This window comes from Akebia trifoliata, chromosome 14 (genome assembly GCF_017979445.1).
Source record: "Akebia trifoliata isolate Shusen 1 chromosome 14, ASM1797944v1, whole genome shotgun sequence".
Lineage (NCBI taxonomy): Eukaryota > Viridiplantae > Streptophyta > Magnoliopsida > Ranunculales > Lardizabalaceae > Akebia > Akebia trifoliata.
In genome coordinates, this window is record NC_141388.1 from 15,714,168 (window position 1) to 15,729,096 (window position 14,929).

Sequence of the window (14,929 nt, forward strand, 5' to 3'; positions counted from 1 at the left end):
AGTTTTTGAGTTACAATGTCAGGTTGAATTACAAAATAAGCACTCTTTTGAAAATCAAGAAGATGCTAAATGTACCATCAGATTTTTTTTTGCTTTTTTCATGTACAAGCTTTCAAAGCATGATTTTAAATCTTGGTTTTTTATAGTTTATATATAAAAATATAAATACCTATTGACTCAACCAAGTTTTGTGGACTCATCTCATATTTTCAAAATATTACCCAAGTCGCCTTGTTTATCAAATGAGATGTTGTACCGTATGAGACATATGATGAATCCATAGCCTTGGTTAAATAAGAGGCGAATCATCTTGGTCTCCGATGAGATTTAAAATGATTAATACTGGAGTGACCATAGTGGGGGACATCTTGACGTGGTGAGCTTTCTCCGAGATACAAGTAAAACGCATCTACAAACATGCACACACCATCATGTCAAGGCGTCCCTCCTGCTGAGGTCACTCTAGCACGACTCATTTAAAATATTTTTAAAGATAATATTACTTATTTGTGTGTTGTCCAAAGTTGTCAACAATTTACTTTTAATAAAGTATATATACAGACTATCCTGCCTTAGAGAGAAAGTAAAGTAAAGCACCTTATCAAAAAAAAAAAAAAGGTAAAGTAAAGCTCATGATTTATACTCTTTGTAGAATTCTTCTTTATAGAAATCATAAGATGATTCAAGGCTTCAACACTTACTATTACTCTTTATTCTTCTTTCTTTTCCAACTCTAATGAGAATCAAAATCATAGAAATCTCAAGCATCAAGGAATTAAGGAAGGAAGTAATTCACTCTTTATTCTTCTTTCTTTTTCAACTCTAATGAGAATCGGAATCATAGAAATATCAAGCATCAAGGAAATAAGGAAGGAAGTAATCCACTCTTTATTTTTCTTTCTTTTCCAACTCTAATGAGAATCAGAATCATAGAATATCAAGCATCAAGGGAATAAGGAAGGAAGTAATCCCCTCTTTATTCTTCTTTTTTTTCCAACTCTAATGAGAATCAGAATCATAAAAATCTCAAGCATCAAGGAAATAAGGAAGGAAGTAATCCATTTTACTTACTTTACTTGTTAATGTTAGAGAGATAAAGAAAAAGTATGCTTGAGACTTAAGCAAGATAGGAAACCACATTGTGTTCTATTGGCAGAGCTCTAGTATCTGTAACCTTAGTCCTTTGGTCAGCTAATTTGAAGAAGATAAAGTTGTTATTTTCGTTCTTTCACTTGTGAGAGAGAAGAAGATAGAAAATAAACAAATGGCGGAGGCAGTTGTTTCCTTTGCTGTAGAAAGGCTCGGTGACTTACTCATCAAAGAAGCAGTTTTCTTGTTGGGGGTGAATGACAAAGTTCAGGGGATGGAAGATGAATTAACAGCGATGCAATGTTTCCTAAAAGATGCAGATTCAAAGTTGCAAGAAGGAGGCGAGGAGGGCGTTCGCAATTGGGTTGCACAAATCAGAGAAGTTGCTTATGATGCAGAGGATGTCATCGACAAATTCATCATCAAAGTTGCATCGAAGAGGAGATGGGGTATCGTCAAGAGGTTCTCTTGCATCTTCGACGAGGGCAAAGATCTTCACATGGTTGGTAAGGAGATTGAAGTGATCCAAAGCAGGATAAACAATATCTCTCTCCGTCGGGAAAAATTCGGCATTAGAAATATTGGAGAAGCGAGTAGTTCCACTACAGCAAGCATGAGACAGCAGCTGAGACGGTCCTACCCTCATGTTGAGGACGAGGACATCGTTGGCCTGGAGAATGACATTGAGACATTGGTAGCGGAGTTGCTCAAAAACCAAGAACGACTTCATGTGGTTTCTATCGTGGGAATGGGTGGTCTGGGTAAGACCACTCTCGCCAAGAAAGTTTACAAGCATAATGCCGTGAAACGTCATTTTAATTGCCATGCTTGGACTTTTATATCCCAACAATGCAAACCAAGAGATGTTTTGCTGGAGATTATGAAACAAGTTAGCAATCTCACTGCCGATGATAAGAGAGAAATGAACGATACAGACTTGGTCTTGAAGCTTCACGAATTCTTGGAAGGAAAGATGTACTTGATTGTTCTTGATGATTTATGGAGGAATGAGGACTGGGATATTCTAAAACCTGCCTTTCCAACTGGGACGCTAGGAAGTAAAATAATGCTCACCACCCGTAATAAAGAAGTCGCTTTGCACATGGATGCACGAGGTTTTCTTCATGAGCCACGGTTCTTAACAGAAGATCAGAGTTGGGAGTTACTTGGTAAGAAAGCGTTGTATGGAAATGTAAATACAACTGTCTCTCCAGCTTTGGAGAAGATAGGAAGAGATATGGTGAGAAAATGTGGTGGTCTGCCTCTGGCGGTTGCTGTGCTTGGCGGGTTATTAGCAACGAAGGGGTCAGCAAATGAGTGGGAGAATGTGCTTGCACACATTAATTTGCACTTGAATAAAGACCAACATGGAGTGAATGGGATATTAGCTCTAAGCTATATTGATTTGCCCTATCGACTAAAGCCATGTTTTCTCTATTTAGGCCTTTTTCCAGAGGATTCTCGGATTCGTAGAAAGAAATTGATTAACTTATGGGTTGCGGAAGGTTTCATAAAAAAAGAATCGGGAGAAACAATGGAGGAGATGGGAGAAGAATATTTGGCTGAGCTGATTAATAGGTGTATGGTTCAGATGGGTGAAAGGGGTATCACTGGAGGAGTTAAGACAATCCAGGTACATGACCTTATGCGAGATCTATGCATAAGAAAGGCGAGGGAAGAAAATTTCCTTGATATCTTCGATGAGAATTCCATTGAACCATCATCCAATGATAAATTGCGTAGAGGAGCAATCCATTCTGGTTCTGGGATGGAAAGGTGCACTTCCTTACAGCACTCATCTCCGTCATTACTTCTTCGTACTTTATTATTCTTTAATACAGAAAAACCTCACCCAGAAATAAGTTCGAAATTTGTGTGCAAAAATTTGGAATTACTGAGAGTCTTAGATTTCAGTCACACGCGTTTCAAAGAAACATTTACATTAGGCAGAGAAATTGGAAAACTAATTCACTTAAGGTACTTGGGGATAAAGGATAGTACCATAAGAATGACTCGGAGAACATCTATAGGCAATCTACAAAGTCTACAAACCCTAGATATAAGGCCTGGTTACATTACATCAGATATACCCGATGGGATATGGAAAATAGAACAATTGAGGCATCTATACTTGGATGTCAGTAGTGACTTCAGGATAGACACTTTGGTAAATCTCCAAACCCTTTGGTGCGTGAAGGCTGGGAGTCAGATAGTACAAGGTTTGGCCAAGTTGAGTAATCTGCGAAAATTGGGGATATATCATATAACAAAATCACAAGCACAGTTAGTACTCAACTTTGTTGCCACGTTGAAATGCCCTTTTCGAACATTGTATTTGCAGACAGAAGAAAAATTTTCCGATCTGGAACCACTTTCTCGTTGTCATCATGTGCGCAAACTAAATTTAAATGGCCCCATAGAGAATCTGCCCCAATGGCCGCCAAACCTCGTCAAGTTGCAGTTGTTCTATAGCTACCTTCTTCTAGAAGACCAGGTGGCAACATTGCAGGATTTACCAAACCTGATTTTCCTCACATTAGGTAGTTACTCATACGAAGGGAAGAAAATGGTTTTCTCTACTAAAGGGTTTCCTCAACTCCAATTTCTAGAGCTTTATGATCTGAGAAATTTAGAGGACTGGACAGTGGAGAAAGGATCGATGCCATATCTTAAGCATTTAACGATTCGTGGGTGCTACAAATTGAAGATGGTTCCAGAAGGATTAAGATTCATCACTACCCTCAAGGAGTTGTATATCGATCATATGACAGAAGAATTCACTGACAAGATTCGAGAAGGAGGAGAGGATTGGTACAAACTCCAACACATACCTTCTATCGAGATTCAAGATTAGAGGATACAATAAGTCATCCATCTCGGTGAGTTTTTATTTGGTTTCTCAAGCCAACATTGATTTTGCAGTAAAAGCCATTTTAATCCACTTCTCTGTCAATTGCTCACTTTTTTTTTTTACAATGTTTTTACCTTTTACTTTTATGCCTCTTAGTTTTTATTTATTCATTACCTACTACTTAAAGAACAGAGACTCCTCAAAATTATTGGATCTTATATATATATATATATATATTTATTTTCCCTTTTCTTATTTGGAGAATTTTAAATCATTGTAAATATATTTCTGATGCTAGCAGTTTTCTATTTTCTATTTTAGAAATACGAATTAATGAAAATTCTGTATTTTAAAAATATAAATGAATTTAAATTCCTGTCTAACATTACACACCCATCTCTTACTTTGTTGAGTTTACTCCTTATCGGTCACAAATTGCCTTGTCTCGCCTTGTCTCTCTTCTTAGAAACACATGACCCTCTCCACTCATTGCCAATCAAAAGTAAATTAAAATAAGGTGGATTTGGGTCAACAATACTAACCGTTTGCACATAGTGCCATGCAATTACCTCAATTCTACCAATAATGTAGAGAGTTGAAGGTGATTTTGTTTTATATTGCTAGATTCTGCTTCTAGCTTCTTATTTTAGATTGTCAAAGTTAGATTTGAGAAATTGGTTTTAGCATCTAGAACTATAGCACCATTTTTCTTACCGACTTCTACAGCTGGGATGTGAAATACTATATCCCAGCTAGCTATGATGGACAATCAAAACGAATATAACACATTTTTTCATGATCTTAGTAGGAAAGAGGTCTCTACTCCTTGAATGTATCATATATTACAAGATATATTGTATGTGTCATAGTCCATGATCATATCTTGATCGATTGACATTTGCCAATTAAATAGGTTTCACCTGCATTACTCATTTCTTTGACACTTCCTGGATTTCACATATTTGTGGCCATTTGGTTGATTTTGTCAGAAACTGAATTTTTCCTTAACACTTGTTTCTTTGTTCATGGTGGTTGTGGTGATGATCATGGCTTTGATGAAGCAACAGTGATGATGATTGTGGTGATGGGAATGGTTATGGAGGGAGCGGGAGTGGAAGTCGGTGGGGGTCGCAATCAGGTGGTGGTGCTGTGTTGATAGTGGTGGCGAATGCTGTGAGGATTTCTTTTCTTCCCCCACCAAATGGACCTCTTTTATGAACACTATTCAGATCTCGTAATTAAACAATCTAGATTTCTTTGGAACCATAGTTTCTTTTATTTTTAAAAAAATTGTGTCATGTCAAATGATCGCCATCACTTAATAATGTAGATTTTTTATTAGTTTGACTGGATTGCTAAACTATGCCATGGGTTACTTAACCATGATTTGACTATATATGTGTGTGATTCTCATATCTCTATTATGGGATTTATTCTTATTTACCTGGTATGTGTGGTTTGTGGGGATATTGCATATACCGGGGATTTGGCTAGATATGATCCTCTAAGAGTTCAGTTATCTCGCCCCGAATCTGGAACCGTGTGTGTATATATATAACACCCCGAATCTGGATCCGTGTATATATATATATATATATATATATATATATATATATAGGGTCGCATTATTACGACCCCCTTTGCGACACACCCTTATATGGGCAAAAATGTTTGGAATGGGCTGATTTTTTGTGAGGATGATCTCTATGGTGAGGGGATCATCCTGGCAAAAAATCATCCCATTTCAAAACTTCTAACCCCATCAAAATTGATTTACAAAAATTGGACGGTCTATAATTTTTCAAACAAAAATCGGACGGTCTAGAAGTTTTGGAATGGGATGATTTTTTGCCAGGATGATCCCCTCACCATAGAGATCATCCTTATTCCCTTGATGCTTGATATTCTATGATTCTGATTCTCATTAGAGTTGGAAAAGACACTACAAAATATAAGGTATTTAGAGGCGATTTTAAACTGCCTCCAATTTCGACTAAACCGCCTCCAATATATTTAAGGGCGGTTTAGTCAAACCGCCCACTATAGTGGCGTCGCTGATTCCTTTTAGTGGCCGACTAAGGGCGGTTTTAAAACCGCCTCTAAATAATGATTTAAGGGCGTTTTTTATATTTTTAGAGGCAGTTTTAAAACCGCCTCTAATAATAATAATTTAATGGCGGTTTAAAAACCGCCTCTAAAGATTATGATTTAAGGGCGATTCTTATATTTTAGAGGCTATTTGAAAACCGCCTCTAATAATAATAATTTAAGGGCAGTTTTAAAACCGCCTCTAAATATTGTTATTTAAGGGCGGCTTTTATATTTTAGAGGCAATTTGAAAACCGCCCCTAATAACAAATTAGTTTTAAAAAAAAACAACATTAGAGGCAGTTCAAAACCGCCTCTAATGTTGTAAAAAAAAATAATAAAATATTCATTCCAAAATAAAACCCACAATTATATAAAGAAAAAGAACTGCTATTAACACTACAAATTTCACTTATTACTTGTTTATAAAAAAATACCACAACTTGTAAATGAATATTTTATCAAACATAAATTACAATATACCAAACATGCATCTACGAAATCGAAAAACAAATTACGCTTCATGAATATTTTCACTATAAAAAAAGAGACAACTCTATGAATTATAAACAAATGTGATATGTTTCTTGGATTTAGTGTGCACTTGAAGCCAATCATCTCTCATACTCCACCCCATCTCCATGCTCACTCTAGCAAAATAAAATGATAAAGCCATAAATCATGTGCAACCAAAACATACCTTAGAATATGTCGTTTGCAATGATCTCATGGATGGCATACAACATGAAGGGATTAAAATTAACCTTTTTCTGGATCTTTCTATCCATGGTATCCACGTCAACATAATAACCAGATTGATAAATCTGATCTCGTACCTATGAAAATATAATAGGAAAGAACATCGATATCAGTAGACTTCTGAATTGTACACATAATAAGAGTCAAAGAATATCAATTAGTATAACAATGAGACTAAGGAACTCTAGAGCATTAAATTGTTCATACTTATTGAAGCCACAACTACAATTAGCCTTTCTAAAGTTTTCAAATCATAAATTGATATTCATTACAAATAAATTATACAAGTTTAAAAAAATTATAAATAAAAGTAAACAGTTTACAGGCAAAACATGCACTGGAGGTCTTCTTACACCAGTCCAACTAGTGAATGTTATCAAGGAAAACTAATAAAGCTAAGAATACATTTTGGCTATCAATGTATGTATATATAGCCAAACTATTAAGTGACTCCTCTTAGTTGCAGTGCACATGGTTGAGATTTCTCAGACACAAGAGGGCCACTTTCCTCTATAGTTCTAGAAGTATTGCAAGCCTACACTCAACATATGCTAGGATGGCCCGGTATGTCATAACTGGTCTCTCCCTCTTAGTTTCATCTTCTGCCGAGTAAGACAAATAGAAACGAGAATGTTTATTTTCAATATCAATAAGAAAACACATCGAAAGGGCTATCGTAAAAAAGTGGACCAAATGATCTCCCATTGAAATAGTGATCCATGCCTCGAACACAATTGCAGTCAAGTTCACTAAACTTCATAGCATAATATTCTGAGATTACAAATATACCTAAAACAAAACTATAAATAGCAAGGATATGCAAGAGGAGAAAAAATATACAAGAACTCACTTCAAGATAAACATTAGTGGCATACAAACATTAGTTTCTTTTGGAAATTTGTAATTGCAAAGAAGCGGATCTTTGGCATAATTTATAAACTTGATCAGCAACTTTTGAAAGTTCTTTCTTTTATAAGGGGGGAGGGTGGGGTATGTCCATATTATGTTTAAATTTGGCATGAGAGCATGTTTATAAAATAACGCATATACATCAGGGCATTCAGTGACTTCACCCTGTAATAGGCTTGTAATATAGGTCAGAATATCTGAACAGGGGTAGTTTTAAACCTCTATTTGTTCAGAAATCATCAGAAACCATAGTAGCTTATGAATAAAAAATTATTGTACTAGTAAAAAAATATTTTTGATTTGAACTTGAAATTAGAAAATAAGACACCATATCATATAAGTCCATGTGTGTGAATATATAATGCCTAACTGAACCCCACAAAATGCATTTATAATTTATAATTTATAATTACATATGTACATTATAAGACTATTATGTGAAGGTTCCCGTTTGGTAGTTGGGTTAAAGTCTCTGGATGTCGATACCATGACCTAGATTAAAAAACCAACTCCACTTGTTACTGAAAAGTAATCTCGCTTGCCTAGCAATAATAATAATAATAATGACTATCATGTGTAAAGTAAAATGTGTCTTTCCTACCTGCGCACACAAAATGCTTTATGTAAGTACCATAACCATAATCATGTGATTTGTATAAGTAGATTGATCAGATATGTACTTCAGCGTGAACATATGCTATTAAACTTTTCTATCAACTTTTTAATCCAAAGAAAATCCATATTTTGAAATAATAATAATGACTATCATGTGTAAAGTAAAATGTTTCATTCTTTAAAAGGTCATTGACTATCATGTGAAAAGTAAAATGTGTCTCTCCAATGTTTCCACAACATTATCTTTGAAGAATGAAACATAATCAGACAATGACCTTTTAAACATTGCAAAAGGCTCCCAGAGAGCAAGGGCTTACCTTCTAGATTTCCCTTGAGATAAAGTAAAAGCAAAGTCTGGAACCTAATTAATAACCAAAGCAGAAAAAGAAACATCACATCAAGGTAAATAATAAAGGCTTATTGCAAAACCCATGAACAAACACATGAAAAAACTTATACAAGTGTGTGTGTGTGTGTGTGTGCGTGGGGGGGCACATGATCCTGCACACAAACATATACATCAATTCACTTGCAAGACAAATGCACTGACACAAAGTATAAAACTGACAAAAAATTAGTCCAAAGAAGTTAAAAATGAATAGGAGATACAAGTGACTGAGAAACCTGAAACATAAATAAATTAGATGAAAAATGCAAAAATTAAAAAAAGGAACAATAAAAAAAAAGAAAGAAAGAAGAAAAGAAACCACTCAAATTATGTTCAGAAAGGTGAACCCCATGTTGGTTCAATCACATTCCCCATGATTTGCGGGGCTTGCTTTAAAGGAAACAAGCTAGTCAACCATGATTAATATTGTAGGCAGGAGGGTGTTGATGTAGTGCATTTGGCATATCTGTTCTGAAAAATATCAACACGCAACCATGTTAACAAGTTGCCAAACTTCTCTTTGAGACACTAATTTAATGACTATCCAATGTTATGGTCAGTTATGGATCTTCTAATCTACAATTTGATTTTTTTGCTAAAGGGTTTTTCATTCCCTCATATTTTGGTGTTCAATGTTAACCTCGCTAGCAATATCAAGCATGGTTGTAAAAATAGATCTATGAGAATGAAACGTTAGTTTTCAGCCAAACAACTGATACTATGATAATTATAAAAGATTTTTTCATAGGTATGAATAACATATTAAGAGATGGTTTGGTCATGGCAGTTTGGTGGAAAATTTAAAAACCCAAGAGGAAGATTTAAACGGATGGATCAAGGTAGTGAAAACAGATTTAAAGACACTTGAATTAACAAAATACATAGCTTTCGACATAATTGAATGGAGGAATAGATCCATTTAGCCAATCCTAGGCATTTGGGATAAAGGCTTATGATCATGATGACATAGTGTCAACATTGCCATACTCAATTTCTGGACTCACTTTAACAGAGTACTTGTACCCAGAGAGTTGGGGGTTCGGATGGATAAAACTCCTAGATTCATACCAAAACCAAGCAACCTTAGCCGAACACATCTTGTTTCTACCATAAATGCTTTTGTATTCTTGTTGGTTTGATATCACGCAAGCTCTTGGGATCAATATAGGAGGAAGCTACTAGTGTCGTGTAGGAAGGAAACTAGAATATGCAAAGCAGTTACATTAACAGTAGCTGGGAGGGCAGCATATGGAAACAATACAAAAGCATCTACTTGTATAAATAAAATATAAGAGAAAAGAGAACAATGAATAAATAGAACAGTGCCTTCAAATTAAAGCAAGGCATAGAAAAATTGGTGATTACTACTCTTCAGTCTCAGAAAAGGATTGTACCAATTGAAGAGCATTGGAATGGGAGAATTTCGGTGGGAGCGTCATGAGTGGATGATCCCCACTCACCTTCAGCGACGCCATCCCCAAAGTATATCCTAAAGCTCTTGAAACAGGAACAGCAACTGCATTGCCAATTTGACGGTATCTGCCCAAGACCAAACACCACTCCAAATATGATCATCGGCCTTTTCCATTAAATGAAGATAATTATTTGCATGTTTGTCAAATCCCATGAAGAAAAGTTGGCTAATTGAGCACTTTTATCATTTGGACTATTTTGTAATTTCTAATCTTTTCAATTTATAGGGAGCAAATTTCAGGGACCTCCCTGGAGTAATTGTTGGACCTGATAATGTTGTTCAATTGGATCCAAAAATGGAGGGGTTGCTATTACCATCTAGAAAGCCATTGGTGCGAGATTTGGTGATATTTGACTTTTTAGTTTTGAATTTGGTGCACATGCCAACAATTTAGAAAATTATTATTTTCTACATAAATGAAAGAGAGGGAAAGCAAATACGAAAAACGAATGTGCTATAGTGAATAACCTGTAGTGTTGTGCATTAGAATTTCCTCTTTAATGCATAAAAAGCACTGATATCTATCTTGGTCCATAAAATGCACCATCCCCTTCATTTATCTGTACAATACAACTCCAAATAATTTCACAGGAAGTTGTTCTAGAGGAAGAGAGCGGGATAGGAAATAGAGATTAAATTCCAAAAGAAAAATAATATGACTCAAAAAGGCATCCATTCTTGATGATAATTACATTTTAATAAATGCTAAAATACTTAACCCTAACAGCAATTTTATAATATAGTGTCCATTTCTCCAATTTAGGGATCTTTTCTTTAACCAAAACAAAATTAACATCTGTAATTGCAGCAAGAATCACAACTCCTAAACATCATCACACTCCTAAATATATAATAACTCTCATATCTACCGCATCTCTAAGAGCAACAACTAGTGTTTTGTTTTTTGCTAATATTGTCAGTTCTTACTTCTAGTTACGAAGGCTCTGAATAATGAACCTTAACCTCGGGACATTCATCTCACCTTTACTATTACTTGTACCTGTGGTTGGGGATGACCAATCCTCTCCCAATGCCTTGCTTGCATGCCTGATAGTATTTTTCAGGCATTGGAAATACCTTGAGATGGTCTTGAAAGCTAACGTGGTGTAAGGTGTAGCAGTACTGAGACACGCTACAGTTTCAAAGGAGAACACTACCATTTGCATTTGTTGTTAGTAATGCTTGTACCTTCTGCAAACCTTTAGAGAGCACAGCAAGGGTGGACAGTCACCAAAACAGATTTGGAACCATGAAAATAAATTGAGATGCTACTATGATCCTCTATCTAGCTAAACATGAAATGCACAATACATGGATAAAAAATTGAAGCTTCAAACAATACTCTGCAGTTTATGACGAAGCGCTTGAGGAAATTGCTAATCTAATAGCACATATTATTGATAATAGAGTTTAGAATAGCCTTCATTAACAACAATATAAACATTCTAATATGGAAAAAAGAACAATACATTAAACATTGTGACCATATTAAGATACAGGGGATACTAGTGAATTCAATTTGGACTAGTGTGACAATTACTTTAGCTGTAGTGCTGGTTCAGCACTGAATTAAAGTTAGATAAGACTGGTTGTAGTGTCATGAGCCAGGCCACTTGATAATTGTAACAGTAATTTGGCAACACTTCATCAGTAGAGGATGACAACTATTTGGAGTTAGGATTTTGGATTTTGGCCGGGAAAAGTAACAAAAAAGTAGTGGTGGATATCCTATTATCCAAAAATTCATTCCCCTTAGGTGGTCCAATTTACTTATGGATAAGTTTTTCTATGTTTTATACAAAAATAATTCAAAAAGGTGCAAGATTCCTTTTTGTGGAAATGTCTAAATGACTCTAAAGGAGGAATCAACAATACCATTTTTCAGTAACTTGAAAACTAGCTACTGTTCAATGTTCCATAATTTATTCTTAGACCATTCATTCCCCAACTAATAAACACCCAACTTGTTTGCTTCACTGAGCAATAAGAAAAGTTATAAACATCTTTCACCCACACAATGTCATCAAAACCTCAAGAGGCTTGAATGATCTCCTGGCAAATGACAAACCACTCAAATTCCTTATGGATCATACTGAGGAATAACCTCGTTATATTAATTGAAAGAGTTATCTTATAGAAAACCTTGAAGTTGTGGTAGTGATTATAGTATGAAAAGATTCTAACTCATTTGCTATACAGACTGAAAAGAAAGCAGTGCTATCCTACAGTCATGCAACACCCAATTATTCATCTCTAGGCATAATTTTAACTCCTTCATACCTAGCTATGGTAGATGCCTTAATCAGTCCCACACTCACATTACTTTTACTACACAATTCCAACATTAGCTTCTTGTGTTTAATTTGCCTAGGATTCTCAATGTTCACGGTTATACACTTTTTTTTCTTAAATATTTTACCCAAATTGTTCAATAAACATTTAAGCAACATATTCATGTGTTAACACACCCTTTATTAATACTTCAGAAATACCAAAGACCAAAAATTTTGACAAATCTTGTTCTAGGATTTTTTATGTTTCATGTGAAACCAAATTGAAAAAAAAAAAATTATAACGACGACTATAAATGAGACTGCCAATAAAAATGTACCTCAAGACTTTATCTTCTTAGCTATATTATTCAACTTCAACCTACGATGAGGATGCAAGGATAAAAATACAGCCTTTAAAGCACTACATTTGGTTCAATAAAAAATAAACTTCTAAAATAGACATGAAAAACATAAACCAAAGCAAAGCAAAGAAATCAAACCTTCTCCTTCCCGATAGAAACCTTAAAAAACATGTTTGTCGGTGCAGGAAGTTCAACTGAGATGATCTCTTCTCAATATTAAAATTTTGGAAAATAAAATTTAGTGTTCAAGGATCCGTTGCCACACCGTAATCAAAAGTACATCATTCTTTTATTAAAATCCTAGCTATAAAAATGAGAGATTAGGTTAGGTTTGAAACTAAAACAAAGATAAAATCAAAACTATATAAATTAGGATTTTGGTTTGAAATCAAACCAAAAATCGAATCAACACTATAGAAATTAGGGTTTCGATTTGAAATTCATTATCAAACCTAATAAAAGTTTCGATAACAAAAAAAAAAAAAACCAAAACTTGATGAACCCTAGTACCAAAACAAACAAAGATTATATATAGAGAGAGAGAGAGATAGATAGAGACCAATAGTTAAAACGCACAGATCTGAAGAAATAATAAATAAATATCACTGTGTTAGATAGATAGGTCTACCACTAGAACAGATTGAGAGCTCGAAAAAAGAAAAGAAAAAAAAACCTGATGAAACTTCAGCTTGAACCGATCGAGAGAGGGCGCGATCTTGAGAGGGAGAGAGGGTAGATTGAAAAGAATCGCGCCAAAAGCCCCGTTGATCTGGATTTTGTGGCGTTTTTCCAATAAACGCCCTCACTGATCTGATTTGAGCGGCGTTTTTCGAAAAACGTCTCTGTTGGTCTGAAATTTGAGGCATTTTCCTTATAACCGCCGGTGTGTAAACGCCTCCAATCAGTCTCCGTTGAAGATATTCTTTGTTCTTCACGGCGTTTCTGACGAAATCGCCTCCAAAAACCCTTTCATTGCCTTATCTCGACGTTTCCACCAAACCGCCCAAAAAAAGAGCCTCTAAAAGCCCTAATTTTTGTAGTGAGAAAGAAAAATAAAGAGTGGATTACTTCCTTCCTTATTTCCTTGATGCTTGATATTTCTATGATTCCGATTCTCATTAGAGTTGAAAAAGAAAGAAGAATAAAGAGTGGATTACTTCCTTCCTTAATTCCTTGGTGCTTGAGATTTCTATGATTCTGATTCTCATTAGAGTTGGAAAAGAAAGAAGAATAAAGAGTAATAGTAAGTGTTGAAGCCTTGAATCATCTTATGATTTCTATAAAGAAGAATTCTACAAAGAGTATAAATCGTGAGCTTTACTTTACTTTTTTTTTTTTTTTTTGATAAGGTGCTTTACTTTACTTTCTCTCTAAGGCAGGATAGTCTGTATATATACTTTATTAAAAGTAAATTGTTGACAACTTTTGGACAACACACAAATAAGTAATGTTCTCTTTAAAAATATTTTAAATGAGTCGTGCCAGAGTGATCTCAGCAGCGGGGACACAAGGGAACACCTTGACATGGTGGTGTGTGCATGTTTGTAGATGCGTTTTACTTGTATCTTATAGAAAACTCACCACGTCAAGATGTCCCCCACTATGGTCACTCCAGCATTAATCATTTTAAATCTCATCGGAGACCAAGATGATTCGCCTCTTATTTAACCAAGGCTACAGATTCATCATATGTCTCATACGGTACGACATCTCATTTGATAAACAAGGCGACTTGGGTGATATTTTGAAAATATGAGATGAGTCCACAAAACTTGGTTGAGTCAATAGGTATTTATATTTTTATATATAAACTATAAAAACCCAAGATTTAAAATCATGCTTTGAAAGCTTGTCCATGAAAAAAGAAAAAAAAAATCTGATGATGGTACATTTAGCATCTTCTTGATTTTCAAAAGAGTGCTTATTTTGTAATTCAAGCTGACATTGTAACTCAAAAACTTACTGACGTGGTAGGTGCAAGAATTGTAGATTTTTTCTTTGGGATACACAACTGCACATGTTTTGTAGGGATGTACAATTATGTATCCCAAGGGAAAAATCTTCAATTCTTCAGAGTACACATCAGTTGAGATTTTAAGCCGTCCATTCGATTAAATTACA

General features: G+C 35.0%; 1 protein-coding gene and 1 pseudogene across 28 annotated transcripts; one reads left to right on the forward strand and one right to left on the reverse strand.

Annotated features, from left to right (window-relative positions):
* The first annotated feature begins 791 nt into the window (after positions 1-791).
* Positions 792-5,354, forward strand: LOC147386433 (putative disease resistance protein At1g50180 pseudogene; annotated as a pseudogene). Of its 2 annotated transcripts, none has more exons than XR_015172197.1 (2): positions 792-3,968; positions 5,002-5,354. The product of XR_015172197.1 is annotated as a putative disease resistance protein At1g50180 pseudogene, transcript variant X2 (transcript). The 2 variants fall into 2 exon arrangements; XR_015172195.1 differs by having other exon boundaries at positions 5,008-5,354.
* A 1,043-nt stretch (positions 5,355-6,397) lies between these two features.
* Positions 6,398-14,155, reverse strand: LOC147386434 (DNA (cytosine-5)-methyltransferase CMT2-like). Of its 26 annotated transcripts, none has more exons than XM_086422508.1 (7): positions 13,482-14,155; positions 12,785-12,825; positions 11,174-11,372; positions 10,094-10,238; positions 8,629-8,672; positions 6,793-6,864; positions 6,398-6,678 (listed from the first exon to the last, which is right to left on the reverse strand). In XM_086422508.1, the coding sequence occupies exons 3-7, from the start codon at positions 11,239-11,241 to the stop codon at positions 6,585-6,587; spliced, it is 423 nt and encodes a 140-aa protein (XP_086278634.1). In that variant the 5' UTR covers positions 11,242-11,372; positions 12,785-12,825; positions 13,482-14,155; the 3' UTR covers positions 6,398-6,584. The 26 variants fall into 26 exon arrangements, 18 of the variants coding, with proteins under 18 accessions (XP_086278634.1, XP_086278635.1, XP_086278632.1 ...); XM_086422509.1 differs by lacking the exon at positions 13,482-14,155 and adding an exon at positions 12,947-13,475; XM_086422506.1 differs by lacking the exon at positions 12,785-12,825 and having other exon boundaries at positions 13,482-14,150.
* Between the last annotated feature and the right edge of the window lie 774 nt (positions 14,156-14,929).